The sequence below is a fragment of the Heliangelus exortis genome, chromosome 15, assembly GCF_036169615.1.
Source record: "Heliangelus exortis chromosome 15, bHelExo1.hap1, whole genome shotgun sequence".
NCBI lineage: Eukaryota > Metazoa > Chordata > Aves > Apodiformes > Trochilidae > Heliangelus > Heliangelus exortis.
The window spans coordinates 12,554,832-12,580,635 of record NC_092436.1 but is presented as its reverse complement, the minus strand read 5'-3'; the positions used below and the strand labels follow the sequence as shown (position 1 = coordinate 12,580,635).

The 25,804-nt window shown below is 45.5% G+C and overlaps 1 protein-coding gene across 2 annotated transcripts in view; it reads right to left on the bottom strand.

The window, feature by feature from the left end:
- FGF18 (fibroblast growth factor 18) overlaps window positions 1-25,804 on the bottom strand; it is a 77,892-nt gene that overhangs the window by 9,882 nt on the left and 42,206 nt on the right. For both annotated transcript variants that reach the window (XM_071758808.1, XM_071758809.1), the window contains one exon: window positions 7,657-7,763. In XM_071758808.1, coding sequence (XP_071614909.1) covers window positions 7,657-7,763 — 107 coding nt within the window. The remainder of the gene's footprint in view (window positions 1-7,656; window positions 7,764-25,804) is intronic.

Here is a 25,804-nt window from a genome sequence, read left to right as displayed (position 1 = left end):
TTGCCTCTGCTCTCCCTGCAACACTGAGATCAGCTGCCTGCTATCCCAGATGGCACAAAAACATCCAAACTTCTTCCACAGAATTCATTACCTGCATTCATGTCACTTGCCCCTCTCCCTTCACACCTACAGAGAAACTTGGGTGCAAAACACCACTGGAAACAAAGAATCAGAGGTGCAGCACCAGGACAAGGCCCATTGCCTGTAGCAAATATTAAAGCTGCAACAGTCCAATAATGTCACACAAGCTCCTACCTCCTTGAAGGGACCACTGCATCACCAGAGCAGATCCACTTCTGTGCCAAGGCAGCCCCAGAGCAATAAACACTGGGAAGCAGTTTCACTGGGCTCAACCATAAATAGCTTCTTTGGGATCATTACATAGCTGTGCCATCCAGAGAGGACTCCTTGAGAAGCCGCAGAACAAGCTCAAGAATGGGAACTGTTCCAGCAGGGTCCCTGCTCACCAGCTCTGCAAACCCAGTTCAACTATCCCCACCTCAGGCAGCTTCACAAGGAGGGCAGTGTCCCCCCATTTGGGGAAAGCCTGATGTGGTCTGACCAGCTCTTAGCACCCTACACCTACTGAGAGGTAACATGACAAATTATTGTGTCCTCATCCCCTGATACTCCTTGATGACAACATCCTTACCCTAACATCTAGCAACCCCTCCTTGGGGAAATCTTCTGATGCATTTCCAGCACTGTAAAGCTTTGAAAGTGTGACAAATGAAGCAGATGATACAAATTCCACCAACACCCACCACAGTTTTGATGCGATGACTCAGGTAGCCCAGCAATGGGAAAGGAGCAGCTTTGAAAGTTGGTACTGTTACCAAAAGCCCCATGGTATCTGGGAGGGTGATTGCTGATTTTAGCTCCTGGTTTTAATTTCATGAGCATTTCAGCTTCTAAGTTTTCAGAACAATAATTCAAAGAGTTTTTTACACTGGTTGCAGGAAAAAGCCTGATTAGGTTAATTCAGAAGGTTCTAATGGCTCAACAGAAGACAACCAACTGGTATTCCATTTGCTATCCTGCAGGTCCTGCTTCAAGATTTCCAGACACTTGAGGCTGGTTTGGGATCAGGTTCCTGTTCAAAATATGACAGGGTCTGAGGTTGCTTGGATCCAGGTTCCACTGAAGGCATTCATTTAGATGACTTGAACTTAAGAAAAAGAAAACCTCGCAGGGGAGCAAAAGCCTGGAAACAGTGGGCTTTAAAAAAGGATCAATCCTACCCTATATGAAAAGCCAGACTAGAGCCCAAAATTAGACCTGAGTGAGATCCAGCAAAAGTCACGTCAAGTTTTGCTTTCACACGAGATGCCAGCTCAGAACAGTTTATGGCTGAACATGTCACAAAGAGATCCACAAAACACACGCTGTTAAACCCGACACCCCACTAATTCTGGTCGTGTTTTTGTTGTAAATTCAGCGTTCAGCCCCAGAAACTGTTAGGTTTTACAAGCCCCTTTCAAGCAACCCAAATACTGTGCAACTCCAGAAAAAATTCTGGATAAGCATCAAAACCCTGTGAAAATCAGAGTTCTGCCCCAAATCCAAGGTGCAGTTAGGTGTGGTTTTAAATATACAAGCTCAGTGCAAACACCTCATCTACTGCATTGACATTTCAAAGTGCAAACCCCTGAGTGCCCCTCTGCCCTCACCACCTCCCCACATCTTTGCAGCACATGTGGCTGTTGGGACAGCCCCTGGGGCAGGCAGGCGCAGGGGAATACTTGCAGCCAAATGCCATGGAGGGTTTGGGACAAAGGATTTGGAGCTCATCTCTGAGTCTCCTTGTCTCAGGATAACACAGACCCCTGGCTTTACCCCAGCAAGGCCTTGGTTTCCCACCATTGGTGTTTCAAAGGTGTTCACAAAAAGCTCAACCTCAGCCTTGACCAAATCCATTGATGGCAAAGCTGGTCCCGATTCACTGCTAAGGCTTTGGGAACTCACAGCCAGGTCAGTCCCCTGGTCCTGCAAAGCATGGCTCCCCCTGAACCATCTGGAACTCTTGTAACACAACATGCTCCTTTCTCCTGGAAGGCCAGAGTTATTATAAAGCCCCAAGACCACATGCCTGGGTTGTCGGCAGTGCCTTCACTCTTTGATGCTGTCAAAGTTTTTTTAGCCAACTTTCCTGACTAAAACCACACATGCTTCAAGAAAACCCCTATTTTAAAGCTGTAATGTAAACAACATTATTATTATTACTATCCCCTAAAGGCTACTGCTGGCAGGCAGCAGTGACAAAGCTCTGCCAGAGCAGTCTGGCATCTAGCAACAATTTGTTTGTTGTCCTGCAAAAATACAGAGAGCCTTGCCATATGGTATTAACAACTTTCTGGTAACATTATTGGCTTGAAATGAAGTTATCACACCAGAAAAAATCTTACATCTCAAGGGCAGGTCTCTGCTGGAAGTTGTACCAGCCCAGGGGTGCTGGTCAGAGGTGGGGAGAGCTGGTGGTGGCCAGCAGAGCACAGACAAGGTGCCCCTGGCCCAGGCTTGGTGTGGCTGGCAGAGCTTTTCTTCAGATCCCGGACCATGCTGAAGGACACAAGCTCAGCACTGCCTGGCTGCGCCTTGGGAGCACCAGGAGGGCTCCAGCACTGCAGGCATGTCACCAGCAAAGCTGTGTCCAGAAAGCACCCAAGTCACCTGTCATGGAGCTGCAGCAACACCTTGGTCACCCCAAAGGGCCAAGAAACTCCTGCCTTTCAAGCAGCAGCTTTTCCCCACTGTTCCAAATAAGCACAGAGCAAGGAGAAATAGAACCAATCCATTAAAATGCTTTTTTCAGAAAGAATGTGTATATACTATAGCAATTTTCTGAGAATGTGGGTACTCCAGTTCACAAGATTTTTAGAAGAAAGTCAAGAGAGAGAGATGGTGCATGTCAGCCTGTGGATTCAGTTGGAAATCACCCATTTTACAGCACTGCATGCTTGCAGGCTTGAATCCTTAGAGGGAGCAGAACTGACTCAACGAGCAGGAGCTTCTTAGGACACAACTTCACTGCTCTGACTGTCTGAAGAGGCAGGGATGGATCCTGGCAAGGATGATACCTGTGACAGATCCCATTCTATCTATCGCTCTTCTAGCTCTGCCCCTATTTCTGGAGGATGACCCCATCCTCCCCCAGCAGAAGGACTTGCCCCAGTTCCAGTGGTGTGGGAGCTCTCTGCAGACTCACAGTGCCACAACTACAGCCACATCATGTGGAGCAGCGTCCCACAGGAGCACAACACACACTGGACAGTCTCCACACTGTCTCCACTCCAGCTGCATCCCATCCCACTCTGAGGAGATGGTTTCAGCACCCACCACCTGTTTCTCCTCCCTGAAAGTGCTCAGGGAGTGACTAACTGCACTGAAAGATGGAGCTGTTCTCAAAGTGAGACCAACCAAGAGAATCAACAGGGAATTATACTGCTCCTGGGTTTGGAAAAGATGCAATTCACCTAATGCCATGAAAGAACATTAGTGGAATTGGAGCATCTTCTGAAGAAATTTCTGGATCAAATCAAAAACGTGCTTAGCTCTTTCCCCACTCTTCTTAAATCATCTGGACTCCTTCCAGCCATTATTTAACTTTCCATGCTTCTACATCTTACTCTGAAGACTCATGTCTCCTGTCTGCAAAAAGCAGCTTCTCCTCCTACTTGGCAGCTTTGCAGGAAGCCAAGGTCCATTCTCCTCTGCCTTTGGTCAGTCCAGAAAAACAGCCCTATTTTCTCCTCTCCCTTTGTAGCTGGGAGGGTGAAACATTCCCATTAGGGTTTCCTGCTATGACCTGAGGGCCAGTGCCACCCATACTGTGTGATCCCATGGGTGTCTGGGAGACAACCATGAGAAATCATTCAAAAAGTTCAGTGGTTGGACTCAATCATCTCTAAGGTCTTTTCCAACCAGAATGATTCTGCAATTTTGTGAAATTCCTGACAAGAGTGTTTGGGGATGAGGAGATGCTCTGAACTCCACCTCACAGCCACAAGTCCTAGCAGAGCCTAGAGGAAGGGGTAGGGCTTTGGTCATCTTCTCATGATGCTGACAGAGGCAGGTTAAGCCTCACAGAGGTCACTGACCTCTTACAAATGCTCTCCTGATGAGAGGACTAGGATGGGGCAGGGAAAGAAAATCACTGCAGCATTCTGCAGTTCCATATAGCACAGATTTGCAGTAAGGAGAGGTGCAAAGAGGAGGCCAAACTAATTAACAGCCACCTGCTCAAACCCCAGGCTGCTATTCCTTGCTCCAGAGACTTAAAAGACTTATCTTTGACAGCTTTTTACAAACATGAAGCCCTCACTTTATTGACATCCTTATCTCAAAGCACAAGATAAGAGAAGCTGAGGCAGAGAGAAAAACCACAGGAGGACTCACCAGGAAAAACCACAATTAGAAACTGGGAGCTCTTCCAAAGAGACCATTAGGTTCTGTTCTCCCCTAACACTGAATTACTGGGAATATTCAGAGTTCCTGCATCCTAAGTGAGCAGTCACACTGGGCTTTGTCACAAGTGGGCAAGTCACAATGTGCCTCTCCTTGGAAGGAGAGCTGAACTTTTCACACATCTCTTCCCCTTGGATTTGTCAGAAGCCTGAGATAAATACATAGTAACAAAAATTTTAAAATAAAAACAAAAAAAAGTTTTTAGCAAAAGCACCTGGTATTCCTGTTTTGAGTTTTCATCTTTTAGTCCCTCTCTTTATAACACAAAGTTCAGTGATCTGTAGAAGAAGTCAGCAAAATCAGAAAAGTCAGGAGCTACACTTTCTACGTGTGTAGAAACTCACAGGCAAAATCAATATGGTCACAAGGGAAAAAAAAGATTGAATCTTCCTCAAGCCTTGTTCAACATAAAACAAGAATCAATAAGGAAACAATCCAATTTGTTTTGTCCTGGTGTTGGTCACCTTTAACAGCAATATCCTTCCCTATACAGCACCTCCAGTTTTCATAAGCAGCACACAGAACATCAGGAACATCAGCAGTTGCATGCTGTGACAATAAATAAATAAAGATAGAAGCCTGCCCAAAAGATCTCTAAGCCCTTTGGCCTCTACTGGCTGAGAAAACACATTTGGTAACAACCAAACACGGGAGGAAACACAAGGTCTGGGGCTCCAGAGAGAGCTCCATCAGATGGCCTCTGCTCAGAGTCACTGCCATGGGTGCAATTTCTGATAAATGTATAAAAAGACACAAAAGCTGCTCTTGCCAGCCCAGTCTCTTGGTCTGCAACACAACCAAGTTCAAGCTGGGGAGCAAGCCCTGATGCTGGATCTCCAGTGTGTGGCACCAGTTCCAACTAACAACAACCTGCTTGGGTCCAGAATACCCTTTGTAGGTGATTACAGGAAACAAAAAGGACTAAATTCAAAGCAGGTTTTCAACTGGGGGGAATCCAAAACTGCTGACTGGGGAGGAGAACAAAGCCAGATGGCATATGCTGGTATTGTTAGGGATTATGCAGTGTAAGGCAATAGGAAACGATCAGAGAAAAAGACCCAGTTCAGTCCCATGGCTCTTCTCTTGCCAAATGAACATACCGGGACAACCGTGAAACAATCAGTTTATGGGTTTCATTCCCCTCCAACCCCAGACTGAACTTAAATATTTGTATAAGCCCAGGCGTAACTTTTATCTAATGTTTTCCTTGGGGTTTACTAGCTGTTTAGAGCATTCAGGCTAAAAAGCATTCCCTCACATTTTTGCCACATAAAGAGCTGAAACTATGATAATAATTAAAACCACACTCCTTGGTATCAAGAAGACATGCTATTATTTTCTTTTTTTGCTCCTGAGAAGCTGTTAATATCAGTAACGCATCTGGAATATTTTCTTTCCAAATGCCATGCTCCGTGTCCTCTCCTGCTCAGATCAGCTGCTTTATGAACTTGTCAGCAGTCTGGGGTGGGAAGGCTCATGTTTACAGGAATAGATTTTTATTTATTTATTTATTTTAATAACAAACCATTTGCCAGCTTAGCTTTATGAAAAGCACATCAAGAAAAAAAAAAAAAAAGTTTTACACTGCATGAAAGGCAACAAGTGAAAGAACTGTCCTGTCATGGTGACCAATGGGCCAAATCAAGGGATGAATCTTGCCAAAATATGCTGTAGGTTTTGAAAAACAGCTCCTGACTTTGCCAGGACACTCCTGGACACTCAGCACAGAGCGTGAAAGGACATGGGTTGTCCAGACTTGCTCTGGGGTAGGATCTATTAAAGAAAAAGGTAAGATTTCATGCTCATTTTACCCATCTAATTTGGATATTGCTAGAAGCTCCATTACTTTGGTATCACCACCTCATAACCATTAACAAAATTATCTTTGTAACATTGCATGGGAAAATGCTATTATCTCTTTTGAAGGACAGAAAATTAAGAAAAAAAATTTAAAAGGAAACAAGGGCCAGATTTGAGTTCAGTGCAATATTCAAAAGCAACTCTGTGTATCCTGGGAGGCCTAAGTCTACTTAAAAAATTAATTTCCCTGTCCAAAGACCAAACAAGTGTGCCTTGTTCAGAGCAGTGGTTGTAGTGCAGGGAGCAGAGGACAGGCTGCTCTGGTCCAGTCCTCCCAGAGCACTGATTTCCATCCCTACTGACGTGGACCAGCATCCCAGATGCTGGCTGGCAGCTCCCTGCAGAAGAGCCAGGCTTAGTCTGCACAGGAGCATCTGCACCACTTGTCAGGAACACAGACAATGGCAGGAGGGACCCTCCGGGGAAGGCACTTGTCCCACAGGTGTCACTCTCGGGACCACAAAAGTAAATAATCTTTCATCACAGCAATTTGATTTCTGGTTTCTGTGTGGGAGTGTGGCTTTCACTGTGTTGACTCAAAACAAAACTTCCCTTTTTCACAGCCACAAAGATGCCAAATTTTAATTCCTGGTGGTGCATAGTGCAGACAGTGAAGAAGGGGGCCTTTGGGGGCTGAGATGTTTTATTTTAGATTTCTGGTTTGGTGGCATTTTAGCTCAGAGCAAGCTCCTGCCTGGTTAGCAAGATTCTGTGCTTGCCAACAATACAGAAGAACTGCCAAAGTTACAAAAACAAGTTAATATATAAAAAATATTACTTCAGCAAAGATGTTAAGCTGGATGGGTGAAGGCACTGTAATTTGTTACATGCTTTCACTGTGCGAGGATCCAAAGTAATAAAATATTCCTGTAACACTAGAACCATGAGGCCCAGCCCCAGTATGATGTTGGGATCCCAGTATGAGCTCAGCCACAGCATCCCCTGGCTCACCACCGAGAGGACCCTGATGTCACCCACCTCCTCAGCACAGCCCTCTGCTTTTCCTTTTATTTGGAACTTCAGTCCAAAGAAGGATCACGTAACCAAGTCACTGCAGTTACAGATGACATCTCATGTCAGTTTAACACAACTATAAAGCACAAACCCATCTGCATCCAAACGTGCCAAGAGTCCCAGGCTGGCTGCAGAGCTCAGTTTTAGGAACACTGGGGAGGGCTCACGAGGGCAGGGGCTGCCTTGCAAACCCCACGTCCCCTCTCTCCTGCTTTTCATTTGCGGTTGACAGGCGAAGCTCCAACACATCGTTACAGCCTTGAGGAAGCTGCTAAAGGTAACACTCAGGTTACAAATGAATTAATAGGAAACACTTACCTTCCCCACTAGCTTGCCTTTCCTGTTCATGCAAAGGTAGAAGTCTGTCTCCTTCCCTTTGATCCGGACTTGACTGCCAAAAGTGTCTGTTTCCACTAGAAGCTGGGCTTGTAAAGGAAGAAGAAAAAAAAAAAAAAAAACATTTACCAATGTGGACCCATTAAGTCAGAGTGTGCAAAGCTCATCAGCATTACCTCTAACTGAACCACACCACAATAGGATGCTCTGCAAAGGAACAACCTGAGGAACCCAGAGCTCAGCTCTAGGCATGGTCACAGGTGCAGATCAGACATGCCTCCACTGATGCCCATGTAGATGCTCTGGATTTTATGTCAGTTTATCACAAAATACACTTAGACACATGTGTGCTCCATCACTCCACATCAGCCCACCATCAACATAAAGATAAATGCTCTCCTTCACACTGCAGGAGGGTTCTCAGAGGGTAAGAACATGGATTTTATTCTCATGAAAATACCAAATGAGCACAACAAGAATGAAAATCCTTTCCTCAAGACCAGCAGCCCTCCAACACTTCACAGAAGGGGTCCAGCCACATGCTTGGGGTACAACACATCACAGTGATCTCCTGAAGATGGCCACAGGAGCTAGCAGGGGAAAATTTCAGCACTGCTCATTCTCTCTGATGGACACCCATCCTGCAGACATCCTCTGTGTGACCAGCTATGTTCCCAGGAGTTCACTAACTGCTTTCTGACAGTGCAGATCCATGAATCCTGCTCTACATGGGAGAAAACCAGACAATCTCATAATGTCTCATCTATTTATTGAGGCCAGAGCTGGCTTGCAGAGCTCCCGGGAGCCTTGGTAGAGGACAGATTTCTGCTGCATCTTCATAAACCTCCTGTCTTGACACCATTGCACTTACAGAAGTAACTGAGCTGCCACCCAGATGTTCAGTGTGCCATCACAATCTCAAAAGCCTAGACAAACTCAGCATTTCATTTCCTCTCTGATCTAAACATGAATTCCAGTCATGCTCAAGGTTCAGATTACAGGAGTTTCCCTGGAGAGGCAGGAACAGGCAGACTGGACATTTTGGTTCAGATCCATCTCCAATATGGAGGGGGAAAAATGAGACATGGTCAAAACCCAACACAAAAATGTGTAAATGTCAGCAAGTGCAAATCCATGCTCCTGCTCTGGAAATACTCAGGCTTGTAATACCCAAGCCTTACCGTAGAAACATGGCTTTTGCCAAACACTGGAGAATGGCTTTTGCCAAACACTGGAGAATGTTTGATCTGTGCTGCAAAAAGTCACATTCTTTTTGGCATTCATATTTAAAAATTTAAAACCCTCTAAGAGCGAATACATTCGCTGTAAGGCTTTACCAGGGGGATAGAAATAGGAGTTTGTTTCATTTAAACACATTAATATTTTTCCCACTTGTAAAGTCAGCCTTTGGCTTCTGCAGCAGTGTAAATATCACAAAACTTTAACTCAAGAGGGCCCTAAACGGAGTTTTCCCTTTGCAGCTCAGTCACATATGCAAGTTCAGGGTTTTCCTGTTACTAGCTGTTTACACTTACTTAGATCCATTTGTTAAACCTGTTACCACAGGGCATGCTTAAATAATAGCTTCTTTCTGACAGCCAGAGGGATAATGCCTGTATTGTAGCGGAATATTACTTGCAATCACCCGTAAATATGGATTTTTCTCCAAGCCTCTCAGAAAAGCACCATTTTTGCAGGTGTCTGTGATGGGGAGCTGCTTGCCAGAGGCAGTCAGGTGCTGCAGGCTTTCCCTCTAGGGTGGTATCAAAGCAATGACTCCCCAACATTTCAGTGAGGAAAGGCCATGCAAACCAGAAACATCCCACCACAGTAAGGATATAAAGGGGAGCAAAGCCAGGATGGAGGAGGATGGCAAAGGATCAAAGATGGATCCTCAAGGGGAAGATGAATGGCTTGGCATAGAACTTGGTAAATGCCCATGACTTCAAAAAGTTCAGGGATGCTGCTCAGATGCAACACAGCACTAACCAGCTGGGGAACAGCCCGAGCTAGGACTGTCTTCAAAGATGTGACTGTGAAAGGTCTTCACCTCAAATAAACAAAGGCATTAGAGAGAATTAGTGATTGACCTTCAGTGGGAAGAGCAGCAGCCTGCACACAAGGGGAGGTTATGGAGCCAGCACAAGAGGTCGCAAGGATTGGCCCAAGAAACAACGTCCAGAAGACCAAGAAGTCACCTGCAGATCTACAGTGTCACATCCACCCAGGCACTCGAACAGACACGGGGCCACCCACCAAAGGGGTCAAGTGAGGGCTCCACTTGCACACAGGCAAGAATAGGAGACCACTAGTTCCCATCTGAGCAGCAAGGCATTCCCTGTCCATTCCCATAAAGCTGCTAAGAAGAACACTAAACATCAGGCAGGGGTTTTGGCCAGCCATAGGAGGAGCTAACTGCTCCTTAAGGCATTCCAACAGAGCCTTAATCTGTGGTCCTGGTGGACAGTGGGCAACTTGCACCTTGCCAGCACAGGTCCCCCGGGGGGACAAACATGTGGCATGCCAGCTCACATTCCCCACTGCCTTGCTCTGCAGCCAGTATGAGTAATATCCAAGCTTATTTTAATTTGAAAAATATCACCTTAAAAAGATGCCAGTTCCCTGCTGTGAAAATTAAAACCATCTGGATGGAGTGATTTCAAATAATTAATCTAGGTCTCCTTTGACACCGCTACTAATTAAAATATGATACCGTCCTCCCCCTTTTTAAATAAAGAATTTAAATAAAGTTTAAAGATCTAATAAAATAATGTCATAATTTAGAACTAAATGGAAGTCACCTTTCCTGCAGGCTGCAGAGGTTACACCGGTGCTGAGATCCCTCCTGGGCCAATGCCACAGCAACAGAAGATGGGCAAACACCTGGGGTAACAGCCACACCAGCAAACATCCCAGCATTCCTCCTCCCAGTACACACCACTAAACATCTTCCCTACATGAGGAGGCTTGTGATCGCCAGAGATCATCCACCACCCAGTATCTAGGAGGGGGATCCAAGGAAAGGAGGTTCAGCAGATGCTGTCTCCTCTCTGCTGTCACCCTAACTACCTGTGCTGAGGCCACGCACAGGTACCCATTTCTGAAAACTCTGAGTCTTAAGATTCTGGTACCATGTTCTTATTTCTAAGGATCCTTTCCTATGAGAGATCAGTGGGGCTCTAAGGTTGGATTCAAAACCTAGTTGGCTTCTAGCTTAAGGCATCCCTTATAGCTGATTCTCCTTTTTACAACAGGCATCTCCCTAGATGTTCTCAGGAGCTGAGACCTTGGACAACACATCTGGTCAGCTAAAACCAGCTGGGAGAAATCCTAGCCCTGAATGCTGCAACAGGAGTTTCTGAGGAAAGGAGGCTGGCCTGGCAGAAGAGGCTGCTGACATCTCTGGCCCTATTCACAGCAGGAGAAGAGCTCAGTCACCACCAACAGAAATCAAATATGTAAACTAGGCATGGCTTCTGTTGCTATGGTAAAGATGCTATGGCCACACAAAATAATCAAGGAAAATCCAAGGGAATATCCACAGAAAGCTCAGGTTAAATAAGTCCCACCAAGCCAGAATAGCATCCCCATGGCAGTCAGCTGCTCAGGACACCTGCCTTCCATCTCTATTAGTCCCTGCGTACACTGTAGAGAGATTACAATCAGTATTTTCAAAAGCCCTGCACTCTAGCCTTCAGATCAGGTATTATTGTTTAAATTTTTTGACAGCTAGATATTCTCATATATTTTCCAGAGGGAAAAAAAAAAAAAAGCTAAAGAGAAAAGACATCTTTAGAGGGTGAGATCTTCTGTTACATGCTTTTGCCTTATTGGCCCATTTAACCTAAACCTTCCTGAAAACTCCCACTGGAAAAGACTGGAATTCATCACATGTCTAGGTGAAAAGGATTACACATATATGTTGAAAAGCTATCTTCCAGCTAAGAAAACATGAAGTCAGGGAGATATGTGAAGGTGGCAGAAAATATGCCAAATTATCTTCCAAATATTTCCTAGGAGTGGGAGGATGGGAGTCAGAACAGCATAAGGAAAGAAAGGAGAGAGAGGGCACCTGAGGAGGGTGAGGTTTACACAAATCCATCACAAAAGACCATTCAGTTTCAGATAAATGAAAATACAACAAAGAAAGCACAACAACAGTGCAGAAAGACTGGATATTTTTTCTTTTTTCCCCAACAGGTATAAATCCTGCAAAAGGAGTCTCAGAGAAAAACAAACTATGGCCTCTTTGCTACCCATGGGTATCTCGAAGCAGTCCAGCTATTGCACTTCTTTTTCTGATGCAATTACAAACCATTCTCAGCATTTGAAACAATTTCCAGTTAATGAAGAGGATGTACAGATAGGCCAAAGCTGGGACCACTTTTGTGATGGAGAGCAGCTTTCCAGTTTAGTAATTGTAATGTTATGAACTGAGACAAAATGCATTTGCAAAGTTCCCAGCATTTAACACATCTGAATAAAATTCACTCCCTGGTATGACTGAATCTTCTAGTATGAACCCCTGCATGGCCAAGGGTGCTTAAAAAAATAGAAAACAGTTAAAATACAAAAACTACCAAACCCTTTACATGCTTTACATGACCACAACATAGGAGAGAATGACCCTGTCCCCACTTCACATCCATGACATAATGATGAGGGAATAACGCCAAAATTAGGTAAAGTCTAATAAAGCCCACAGGCTAAGAACAAGTGAGGGAATCTAAGCTGCATCCTCAAGATGTGTTTGCACACTTATCTATTTCTCCAAACTGTACCATTTTAAATAGTTACAACTCACACAACCCAATTCCCATCTCAATTATTCAGGTGCAAACCAGGAGTAAGTACTGAAATCTATAAGGCTGGTGCCCAGGAGGGCAGAGCTCTGACCCACATACCACTGCAATGAGCTCATCAAGCCTCTTCAGTGAGCATAGGATATGTATGTCAAATTATTATAAGGGGTGGCCACAGGGATGTGGAGTAAGAGCAGCTCCAAGATTTAATATCTGTTTAATATCTTCATTGATGATTTAGATGAAGGGATTGAGTCCACCATCAGCAAATTTGCAGACGACACTAAGCTGGGGGGAAGTGTGGATCAGCTGGAAGGCAGGAGGGCTCTGCAGAGGAACCTGGACAGACTGGAGAGTTGGGCTGATTCCAATGGGATGAGGTTCAACACGGCCAACTGCCGGGTCCTGCACTTTGGCCACAACAACCCCATGCAGTGCTACAGGCTGGGGACAGAGTGGCTAGGGAGCAGCCAGGCAGAAAGGGACCTGGGAGTCTGGATTGACAGGAAGCTGAACATGAGCCAGCAGTGTGCCCAGGTGGCCAAGAAGGCCAATGGCATCCTGGCCTGTATCAGAAACAGCGTGGCCAGCAGGTCCAAGGAAGTGATTCTGCCCCTGTACTCAGCGTTGGTGAGGCCTCACCTCGAGTACTGTGTCCAGTTCTGGGCCCCTCAGTTCAGGAAGGATATCGAGGTCCTAGAGCAGGTCCAAAGGAGGGCAACCAGGCTGGTGAAAGGACTCAAGCACAGACCTTATGAAGAGAGGCTGAGGGAGCTGGGGCTGTTCAGCCTGAAGAAGAGGCAGCTCAGGGGAGACCTCATCACTCTCTACAACTACCTGAAAGGAGGTTGGAGCCAAGTGGGGGTTGGTCTCTTTTCCCAGACGACTTTCAACAAGACAAGAGGGCATGGTCTTAAGTTGTGCCAGGGGAAGTTTAGGTTAGATATTAGAAAGAATTTCTTTACAGAGAGGGTGATCAAGCATTGGAATGGGCTGCCCAGTGAAGTGGTGGACTCTCCGTCTCTGGAGATATTTAAAAAGAGACTGGATGTGGCACTCAGTGCCATGGTCTAGCAACCGCAGTGGTGGGTCAAGGGTTGGACTTGATGATCTCTGAGGTCCCTTCCAACCCAGCCAATTCTATGATTCTATGATTCTATGATTCTATGATTCTATGATAAGATTCAGGCTCCAGGTATTTTCTTTTTTAAGCCAACACTTTGTACAAGCAAAGGAACAGCCCAGTGTTGAAGCCAGGGGAGCAGCATACCCAGGCTGATCCCAGGCTCTGAATAATGCCACCTCTCTGCGTGAGGTTTTCTTCTAAACTCCTTCGAAGGAGGTTTCAAAACATGGTATATTTTACTCAGTCAGCAGAGACAGTCAGGGAAGAAGACACAATTTGAAGCACATAAGGTCCACAGAGCATCAGCACATCAATAGAAGCCAAGTGCCAAGTTCTCTGTAGCACTTCTGCATGCCTGATTTTTTGGGACCAGGACCAGGACCAAGAGCTCTGTGTGAACAAAGGAAAGAGTGCAGAGACAACTTGCCAACAGCATAATGGCCTTAGTAGCTCTCAGGAACCAGACAGGTTAAATATTTGCATGGGAGACATCAGAAAAAAATCTATAATGCAGCAGAGACCTCAAAGGCACATACAGTGCAGCAACCTGATACTGCAAATACTTTCACACAAAGGACTTCCCACACATCGGAAGTCCCTCAAGTGCTGATAAAGAGCCTACAGGGCTTCAGGGTCCTGCCTCAGCCTCTGGCTGCACAGTGGGACACACTGGGAGTATGGTTTGGACACAGAGGTGTAGGCTTTCCCTCTCCCTCATCCTCTGCAGGGCTGTCTCCTTTCCCTGCCTACCTGTAAGGGCTCAACGGGATGGAGAAAAGTGCAGAATCACAGCCCTTTTAACTGAGAAACACAGGTTAAAATTCTTCTTCCAGGTGTGCTCTGGGACACCTCCCTCTGGCTTTCACTTCTTCGCTAGCTGACAGGAGCTACAGACCCCAGGAGATGCTTTCAGGCACTGTCACCTGGAAACAAGTGTCCAACACTGAGGGGGAGCCCTGTCCAATTTCCAGGACTCTGAGCTAACCTCACTGGGCACGTCTACGTGACACGAGGCCAAGACATGAAGAAATATCCCCACGGTGCCAACCAGGGCAGCCTCAGCACCCAGCCCAGAACAGATGTGCAAGCATGACCCACTGCCGCAGCAGTTAACCCCTTGGGGTGCACAAACAGAGATATTTGGGTAATAAAACATGACTTGCATGCTAGTGAAACCTCCCTTATTTAAGCCTGTCCCATTATTACATTTGTATGGATGCTCACCAAAAAAAATCCACTACTAATTCAGTGACAGCTGACAAAACCTGCCCAGGGAACAGTGCTGAGCTGCTGGTGGTCCCCAAGTATCTCCAGGGCCATCTTGGGGAGCACCTGCCTCTGAACCCTATAGATCTGTTGCTTCTGCCACAGTGGCAATAGCAAGGAAAAATAGAGATTCCGAAACAAAGAAATACTCTCTCTCAGGGCTATCCAGGCTCCTAAAGGATGACAAAGCTTTCTATAACTTAACTCTATTCACCACATCTTGGAAGAAGCTTAAAGGAAAATGTGTTAATTTGGGGTCTTCTGTAAGTCCGTGTGTACAAAAATTGTTTGACAGCCTAGAAATTTAGTCTTAGAGATTTTGCTCTACTTAAATAAAAATGTAATAAATCCCCGAATCTGTGAAAAATGGAAAAAATTTTAAAAATATCTGGGGATAACATGAAAATTACAAGTAACATTGCTGGCCCAAGCCCGCACTACCCAGGAGTCTGATCATCATTTATCTATGTGAAAAATGAACGTAAAATACTGTCACTCTGACAAGGAGCCCTTTGCACCTATTTGTAGATCTAAGAAAACAGGATTAAGCAGTGGGGAATCAAACTTGGCCTCTTGCAGATGTTTTATACATAATTCACCAGAAGAGACATTAAAAATATTTTTGGCAGTTGCTTCAATGAATGTGAATAAGCTTATTTAGACAAGATTCAGTAAAACTGGAGGTGATGGGTTGTGTGCTTTAAAAAAGCCTGGGTGGGGAGCAGCAGTGAACAAATTCTGCTCTGAACTTTGCCACCTGCACTCTCGCAATGACTAAGAAGCAAGCCTGGAAAGAGAAACGTTTAAAATATTAGCACAGAAATTCCTCTATCTCACCAGGGTGTCTTGCTGCCTCCAAACACAGCTCAAGTGGACAGTATTTCTACAGAGGCAGGAAAACTGCTTGACAAGCTGCCAGGATCCAAGTCTGGAATTAGTGAAGGATGAGCCTCAAAAAAGTTCAGAAGCTCTCTTATGCTTGAAAAAGCACCTAAAATGAAAAATAAAGGGCCAAACCTTGATGTCTTTGGTCATTCTCATTTGAGTAAACTCCTACTGACACAGTCAAGCCCAACAGACAAGGACCTCAGAACCTGGCCCTGAGCACCTAGCTGAAATATGTCCAAAGCACTGGAGTCTCTTGAGTCTGGAAATAGCATGAATGCTTCCTGACCCACAGAGGGTTAGAATTACCACAAGAACAAATGCTGCTGAAGTTACTTTTACTCTCTTGTTCCCAGTCTCAGCTGAACCAAAAAAAATACTGATGTACACAAAAATAAGCGGAGAACAACAACTATGGGAACCCCATATACCCTTGCTTCTCCAAAGCTGTTTTAGATGAGGCCAGAAACATAGGACAGACCACGTTTCCTCTGAAACACTTGCCCATCAGTCTTGGAGAGCCTGGTGGCTGGCTGCTCATCCTCACTGATGAAGTAGGTGTGATGTTAGCAGCACCATAGCCTCCTTCCCTGGAGTCCCAAGCACCAATCTCTCCTGTACGCCAGCACCATGAGGTCTCACGTACTGCAGGAGTCACTCAATCCAGGTTCTGCTGTTGTGTTTGTGACTGCTCCAAAGTAGGGCTAATCAGGAGGAATACGTTCAGTATTTGCAGTGTTAGTTAAGTTATGGTTATCAACTGTGACTGATATACAAGGACACCAAGTTCTTATTCTGTGCTGGTAAAAGTTGAAATTACGACCAATAATTTTATGGATAGGAATACAAGCATCCTCCCACATTTTCACTCAAAGGGGCTCATAGTAACTTTTCCTTATTCCAGCATGTAAAAATATGCTGAAAATAAAGTTGCAGGATGCTCTGGCATTTTCAATTGGATTCTCGTGGATCTGGAACCCAGAGGAGCAGAGACAGCAGTTCAACCTACAAAAACAAAAAACAAAAAACAAAAAACAAAACAAGAAGTTCTGGTACATGGGGAAAATTCCACTATGTTTTAAGGTTTTTCAGCAGGGTTTTCTCTTACAAATGGACACAAACATTATTTCAAAGATATCTGACTTTTTCATGCTTGTGCTGCTTTTTTGTGTTTTTTGTGAAGCTTACTTTTGCCAAATAAAATGTAAATGTATTCTTAAATGAGATACAGAAGATGGTCAGTGTTAGATAAGAAGAGGAGACGTGGCTAATTTTGCTTGAAAGAGGAGGACAAGAACTGTGCACACACATCCTCTGGAACCAACTGCAGCCCAAGTGCCTCAGGTGAAGCACTTCAGAGGGTCCTCAGCATCAGTCCCTTGGAAAAGGTTTCTCCTTAAAGACATAGCACAATTCTGCCAACTGTTGTCAGAGCACCAGCTACAGAAATAACAACAATCATTACATTAGCTTTTCCTTTAGCACCTTTGGCTTCACATATTTATTTTTGAAAACACATTAATCACAGAGCTTTTCTTAAACTATTACATCCAATCTACAGTATAGGTAAGGTTATTTGCTTGCCTTTCACTGCATTTTAATTGCATGAGAAGTTTTAAAAGTGGTGGGTTTTTTTTCTTGAGTCATTTGGGACAAAAGGCATCTGGCACTGGGTATTTAAATAAGACCTGTCAGAACTGTAAGATTAGTTTTATGTTTTAATAAAGGCACTTTAAAAATTCAAATATAATTCTTCATTCAAACCATAAGTGTTTGGATTAAGAAAAGGAGATCCCATGTTAAATCTGAATTAAAAAAAAATTTCAAGTACAGAACTAAGTCCTCATCTGTGGTGGTATAAATATGAGCAGCAAAGAAAGAAGCACTACCTATAATAGTTTATTTTGGGGTATTCTGGGTTTATTTGTTCCCTATCCCTGTATCAGTTTATCTAGAGACCCAAGTCACCCATAAATCTCAGCCTCATGCTTCCGTATAAATTTTCCCAGCTCTTTCCACCCTGCAATGGAGCATCTTTCCCTCCTCTCCCACCACGGAGGGGGTGATCCCATGAATTTGCCCAGGGGATGATCCCTTGAGATCACAGGTACCATGCTGGCAGGGGACAATGCTGGAGGTGTCCAGCCTGTACCAGTCCTAACACAGAGCTCCTGACTCTTTGGAGGCTCTTTGGCCAGCTCTGTAATCACCACAGCATTCACTTCAAAAATCTTCAGATGTGACAAAGGACAAAGTCCAAAAGAGAAGCCTTCTTTCAAGTACTCACTACCCCATCCCAAGAAGGATGCCTCTCTGCCCCACTTATACACCTTGTTACTCTCCTCTTTTGTTCCTACTACAATCTTTGGAGCAGACAGGAGGAAATTCCCCACTGCTACATAGTAGATATGAAATATTTACAGGCATCTCCTGACAGCCAAGCCTGAAGGAGCAGCGCTGCCCCTCACCTTTGCTACTGGAGGATGAAGCCACCTTTAGAAACCATCCAAGCTGGCCAAGTCACCCCGGGCTTGTTGCCACCACCCCAGCTCAGCAGATAGCAGCAGGAGGAGCTACTGGTGTCCACAACAGCCCTCATCCCCAGAGCCACTGGCATGAAGGAGTCTGAGGACACACCACACAACTCCTGGGGCAGGAGACAGCCCTCAGCAAACAGCACCTCATCTGCAACAGCCCAGCTACACTGGGACTGATCCAGAGTCATTTCTTCATCTGAGACACCAAAGATGCAAAGGAAATCAGCCAACTTGAACCCTCTGTGCAAGCTCCTGGTGGGGAAAGCAGATGACTTTCCCAAAATCCAGGTGCCCACCTCACCTGGCCCTCCACCGAAGCTGACAGACACCCATTGCAGAGGAGAGGAGCAGGAAGGATAGAAGCACAGGGGCGGGCAGGCTCAGGTCAGCCCCTGGCCACCCCATGCTTTCCTTCCGCTGCGCGTCCCCCTGGGGCGTGAAGAGTTCCAGCTCATCCCCCAGGAGGCAGGGAAGAAAAGGAGACACAAAAGCAGAATGCGGGTGAATGGAGGCAGTGGGTGGGTGGCCGCTCAGCACATAAGAGGCACAGCCGAGTGTGTCTGGCACCAGACAATGCTGTGGAGGGCCAGGAGGGAGCACCGGGAGCCCTCCTGAGGGCCAAGCACCCCCCCATGTCGGGCAGCAAAACCCCTCACTGGGGAACTGCCCTCCCCTGGCTCCCGGCTCCTCCAGAGGCTTAGGGGCTGGGTTAGTTTGTTGGGGTTTTTTTGTTTGTTTGTTGTTGTCCTTCCCGCTGGGCCATTTGGAGTTCGGGAAAACAAGCAGGTCAGACATCCTCAGATGGGTGTATTTTGTGCTTCCCCTCGGGTTTCAGCAGCTCCTCTGCCATGTTCCCTCAGCAGTATTTATGGGGCAGCGAGCTGACCCCTCGGCTGCCGTGGGCGCGAGTGCCTGAGTGGCTGACATTAAGTGCTGCTAATGCGTTCTGCATTTGTGCTCAGGGGCAGGAAATCTCAACTTCCAGTGCCAAGGGGTTAATTATAATTTATATAGCAAGATCTCGGGCTGTGTTGGGTTTTGTTTTGAGGGCTTTTTTTAGTTTTTGTTTTGGTGTGGTTGGTTTTTTTCCCTCCAGCTAATTAAAGGTACAATTACCTTTGAGAATCAAAGAGATATTTTTGGTACTCAGCTCTCAGGACAGAATACAGGCACTTAAAACACAAGGACACCTTTGCTTTGCTATGCGTGCTTCATTTTTGATTTAGAACATTAACAAGAAATGGTCACATTCCTGATCCACCATCAAAATGTACTGGAGACCACCTATGGAAGCCATTGCAATAGGGTACATGGCAGTACTGCTGCATTCCCAGGGATTATCTACCTACTGCCCTGTTTCCAACACCATGTTTTACTGATACATCACCTGCTGCTTGGGGTTCCAGAAAAGCTTTCTGTTTATTAATTAACAAAGCTTCATGATAGCCTTGACGTGGGTAATACCTAAACAGAGCAGTCTGTGTTCGGACTGCAAGCCCAGGATATACTTACTCCCAAGAAAATGGCTGATGAATATTAGCACTGCATTAATAATAATTATTACTAAATCACCCCAGACATCATGGCAGCCCCTCTGCATTTACCAATGCAAACAGGAGGGGACACCACTCTCCATGCAGGCCTTGGGAACTGGATCTGAGGGATAATTAGCATCACTGGTACCCAGAGTAAACATAAGCATCGGATGGGCAGCACCCTCTGGACCCACCTCCAGCAGCTCCAGACACAGGGCAAACTGTGCTGGGCTCCATTGGGTTGACCCCATCAGCTCCCACAGTGCCCCTCAGGTTTGTCCAGAGGTTTATCAGTTACAGGTCTCACATTGTCACCTCTCTCAGAGGTGTTTGTTGAGCCATTTGCAAAGGGTTACTGTCATTGAATATTCAGATGGAGGGAGAGGGAATTTTGGGTTGAAGACAGCAAGAAAATATTCTGGGGAACTCAAAAGTCATGCTCCAGGGAGTCAGTAGTCACACATGTAACACAGGCTGCAACCTCAGCTTGACTTGGCATGAGCTGCACAAACACATTTCCACCATTCATTATTTTTTAGGGATGCTATGGATATTACTCTCAGGGAAATTAGTGGCTTAAGTTAGAAACCGATGGTGTAGAACTGTCAGCAGAGCACATATGCTGTAGACTCTAATGTCTCTGTACCACCAGCCACTACCCTAACCCAAAACACAGCTAGAAGCAGATGTCAGGCCTGGCAGCTGCAGTGAAGACCAACCCTTTCTCTAAAGAAGGGGTCAACATTAGGACCAAGAGAAATGTCTGTCCACATGGATTAAAAATGAAGCTCATGCTGCCAAAGCCAAGAAGGGAGCTCAGCAGCTGGTATCCCACACCAGCAACCTTCTGCCTACAGCTTGAGTCCCCTCATGGTGGGTTTACTGGGCTGCCTTTTGGTGTGCACCAGCAGCACATCTGTTGTGTTCCATTTGCCACAAAGTGGGTGGAAGCACACAAACCTTAAACGTGCTGTGTGATGCCTTATTGTGACGTTAGGAGGAGAGAAGGCAGCTGGCACCTCAGCATGGAGAGGTTGTCTGACACTGCTCATCTGAGAAGTTCATTACGAAACCTGCCCATCAACACATCCTCCAGCTATCTCCACCCATTGAAGCCTCCCTGAGACAGCCAATTGCCAGAGAAAGGGCACAGCAGTTGTGTCATAAGCCATTTTACAACAGCATCCATGCAAACCCGTACTGAGCAGAGAGTTTCCAGTACTAGCAGAGCCACCAAACAGAATATTCCACTTTCTTGCAGGAGACTAAGTGGAAATCAGGCAGGCTTTGCTATGTAAAGACTGAGAATAATCAGGGTAGAAGAGGGGATGGTATTTTTCGGAGATTTTACTCTCGTGTGCATCCCTCTCCTCGTGCCAAATACTGCAGCAGGTGCTGGTGCAAGAAAGAGTCTGGGCAAGGCCAACTGGGAAAAAAAGCAAGAAAGAGATTACAAAACTGTTGCTTGTAGTCCTGGCGTGAGCCACTAACCCACCTGATCTTCAGTGAGAAGGACTTGTAAATGCTTCATCAGCAACACAATGGAGCTATACAGGAAATAAAAAAATAAAAGAAGGCCGGATCCAGAGGGAAATACATCTATACCAGCATTACCTTTCCCTAAAGCTTCCTATTTATTGAAGAAGCAGTAAAAGCTCCAGTGCACTTCAGAAAACAAACGCTGACATGGAAATTCAGAGCCCTGAACCGCTTCCAACAGGGAAAATATACTGACCGCAGTCTGGAGGTCAAACAAAATCAATAGCCCTTCTCTCCAGTCTGTCTCTAAACTAAGCTTCTTTCAAAGACATCCAGAGAAAATGGATCATCTTTTGTTGTTGTATGTGGTTTTGGGTTGGGCTTTTTTTTTGTTTTGCTTTTTTTAAGCGGTCAAACATTCATACGAGTATAAGAAACTCCTTCCTCCCTCAATATACTGAAAGGATTGTATAGAGGTCAAAACTGCCCATCAGTTTTACCGCACAATAGATGAGTTATCCAGTTCCTTGTGGAGGAAACCAAGCTGGAAGCTGGTTAACACTCAGTAAGAGAGGAAAAAATAAATCAATGTATTTGTTTGATCAGGGTATGTTTAAAGTCAGTTGCCAATTAGTTCAATACAATTTGCTGTTGCAGAGCACAACAATTTAGCCCCAGGAGCTGAAGTTTGCTGCATTTCCTCAGATTCCTCCTGCTGTGAGACAGATATTGGCTCCAGCCAGGTCAGGCACTGAGGAGGAGTGAGGCTGGAAGCCACAGCTGCAGAGTGCGAGCAGTGAACTGGAGCCTGACATGGGATATAGCAGGACCTGGGACTCCTTCCTTCCAGTCAAAGTACAAAGTAAGCCAGAGTCATATGCAGAAAGGAGCAGAAATAACAACTGGTTATTACATGGGTGCAAAATGTGTCTCTATACTCTGAAGCACACGCATTTTAAGATAAACTACAATTATATACCCTTGTGTAGATGGTATCATCTTTACAGATAGAAGTTGGTCACCCCAAGCTGAAGGAAATGGCAGAAGGAATAAACTGACAACACAAAACTTTGCCTACATCCAATTTTTAAAATAATATAAATTCTTTAAAAAATGTCAATTTTGTATTGAGATCACAAGGAGAGAAATCACAAGAGAATCACAAGGAGAGAAAGGAGGGACAGACCTTGAAAAGACATTTCCTAAGGGTCCCACTAAATGGCACCCAAGGAGAAATGCTGCCTTTGAAGCAACAGATCATTGATGATGTTATCTGCCAGTTCCGTTCTGACAATCAGTGTTGAAAGACACAAACCAAATCACAAAATGATTTAGACTGGGAAGGCTCTCCAGAGATCATCCAGCTCACCCCACTGCTCAGAGCAGGACCATCAGGCTTCCAGACCATCATCCTCCAGCTGTGCTACAGCTCCCCTGCAAAACATTGCTCTTCCCAAGAATGCTGACATCCTTGCCTTGATTTAAGCCCACCTAAGGGTGCAGCAGTCACTGCTTCAGAGATGTGGCTGGAGAGGAACACACACATCTGCAACCCACTTGGGCCCAAATACCAGCCAAAGTGAGAGCAGGAGCTGCCCATGGCCATGAGCTTCTGCCATCCCTGCAGCCACAGCCCACAGAATCACCCTGATCTATGTGATGGGCATCCCACCCCCCTGACGGGTGTGCTCTGGGTACCTGTAGGAACTATACTGAAGCTCGCCTATGTCTCCAAGTCCTCCTCATCCGGAGCTCAGCAGACATACAGCTCACCAGCACTGGCAGTGATGCTCATCCTGACTCATTCCTTGCCCTGCACTCACAAATGCTGCAGGAAGAAGGGTTTGTTCCACCAGCTGCTGTAAAGGGCATCTCATTTCAGAGCCAGCACATTTAGCATCTTCTAATTAGGATCTTAGCTCCTTCTCAGGCCCACACAGGCCTAATCGTTCCAGTGACAGAAAATCCTGGTGAAGCACAGAACAGGTTACAGCAAGGGGGGTAGTCACATGTTCTCCCAAAGTGCAAGAACAACCAAGGCTTGGTGCTAGAAACAAAAGTGCAGCTTACTTGCAAGGCTTTTTATCTCCCCTCCTCCAGTCTCCCCAGGTGGAAAATTTTACCCGGTGACTATACAGCTTTTACATTTGCTTGTTAGCACCCCCAAATTAGCAGGTGTAAAGCCAATATCCTTTTGCCTATTTACTCCTAATGAGTCACCAGTCAGAAACTTAAATTGGAAAGAAGAAGGAAAAAAAAAAAAAAAAAAAGGTCACAAATACAAATGCAGATGCAAATGAAATAAAGGAAAGAATCACCACTGAGCAAACATCTTACAAAGGCAAGGGGCTGGGCACACCACTCAGCACCCCACCATTGTCACCAGCTAAAACCTAACAGCTTTGATTTGCCTCCCACCGGCTAAAATGGTTTGAAATGCGAGGTCTTAACAAAGGTGCAAGACACAGGAGGAATGGGAGGCACTGCTGGGCTCTTAATCTCCTTTCAGTCTCACACAGGAGCTCCAGGAATGGCCCTGCTGAAGTCGGTAGAGTTTCATGAGTGTAGGAAAGAGGATAATCAGGCCTCCAGCCCTGTGATCCCTCCATGCAACCAGCAGAAATGTTATTTGGGATTTACACTGAAGTTACCTTTAGGTAAGCTCCTTTTCTGCTGGAACCTGGGACAACCTCTCTGATCCCAACAGGCCAAGACCAGCTTTCAGTAGCTGGATGTTTCCAGACAGCACAGTTGCCTTCCAGTTGTGATCATTGGGAAACATCTTGGTGGAGAAGACCCAAAACCACATTACAGCTACATATATGGTAGATGGCAGAACTATTTCCTTATTGCTTTGGGAAGAAAGGCACCTTTTTAGGCAGATGTGAACGCAAAGAAGGCCTTTTAGGCCCTCATTTCAGCTCTCAGTGACGAGGGCAAAATAAAACTGAGCATGACCCAGTGACTCTTCAATCTCAACAGCTCCAGGTAACATCAGCAAAGAACAGGCACATCTCCAAAGCCCCCATAGCAGAAGTCAGAGAGTCAAAGGTCAGGGGACATTTAGAAGGTCTCCACTGTTATGTCACCATAAAAGCATAAACTGTCTGTTATGGGCATTCAGAAATCATCAGGGACCGAAGCCCGTGCTATTTATTGGGGCACAGCTCATTGAAGTGATGCTCATGGACTGCAGCCATGTGGCCATCTCCCTCCATACCCAATGTCCCTCTCTTCTTCACAGGAAGAAAAAACAGAGTTTTTTTACTTGGTCTTCTCACTCCCTTTACTTCCAGCTTGCTTTTCCCTTCTTGTAAGTGCTGAGACCTCAGACGCTCTACACGTGTTCTTCTCTGCATGACTGGCAGGGAGTCTGGAAAATGCCAGTATTGGAACACTCTGAATTCAGCGGTTTCTGAATGCTGATCGGACACTATTTCGCTCAAGCCACGGATAATAATTTTGGGGGGTATTTTCAGCTCCCTTTTTGGAATATTCCAGATTTCCAAGCATCATGAGTCAGCAATTTCTCCTCTTTGGAGCATCACTATTTTTCACCCTTCCCCTGAGCCCGATGCTTGGTACAGTTTTAAAAGTGACCAGGTTCTTCCCTCCTCTTCCAGATGGCCATGCAACGCCACTGGTGTTGGTAATGTTTGCAGTGCTCCACCTCACAACTACGGAAATTCCTGACTATCTGTTTTTTAAAAGAGCTGAAGTGAAACCTGAGTAATTCAAGTGGCTCATTTTTTTAGAAAGTCTAACACTTCTCTTGAGGAAATTCTAAGCTGAAAACAGAAATGGTCTCACAGCACCTAGAAACACCAAATAACTACTTCTAACCAGGCTACCAATGTGGTATCCATTGCCTCCACCTCTTTAGTATGTCTCTATTTGCAACACATCGAACCTGGCAGCACACTGATCAGGTCAGGGCACAGTGCAACCCCTGTTTTGGAGATGAGGAAGAAACACACCAGAAGATGGAGAGGATGACATTTGTTATACATGAGCAGCAAAGGTCCTTTTCCCTCCACTGTCCAGAGGGTCTACCCTCAGTGTCCCATTAGCTCACATGGGCAAAGTAGAAGGCAGGAGATGCTCCAGCTGAGCAACTTGGCTGACATCACCAATAGTAGGTCTCCAGCAAAGCAAGCTTTCAGAGACTTTAGGTCTCTCAAACAGCAACCTAGCAAGATCCCATGTGATCTTCCAGCAGAAGTGTGCTCTTTACATACCAAGTTTTGAATTTCCCATCCATAGTCATTTATAATTTTCTCCAAACATTTCTTATGAAGAACAAATCTCAGTGGCCACCTGTGGCCTGGTAATGTGCACCAAAGCCCAAACTTACCAGACAATTTGTTGAAAATGCTTTCCTTCCTCCTTTCCCAAAGGAAAAGCAACTATAAAGCCCTTTCAGAAAGGTTGACCAGCCTATTTGCAGGGTCCTTTTAATTACATTTCCAAAAAACAACTTGAATTCATGACTGGCTAAAA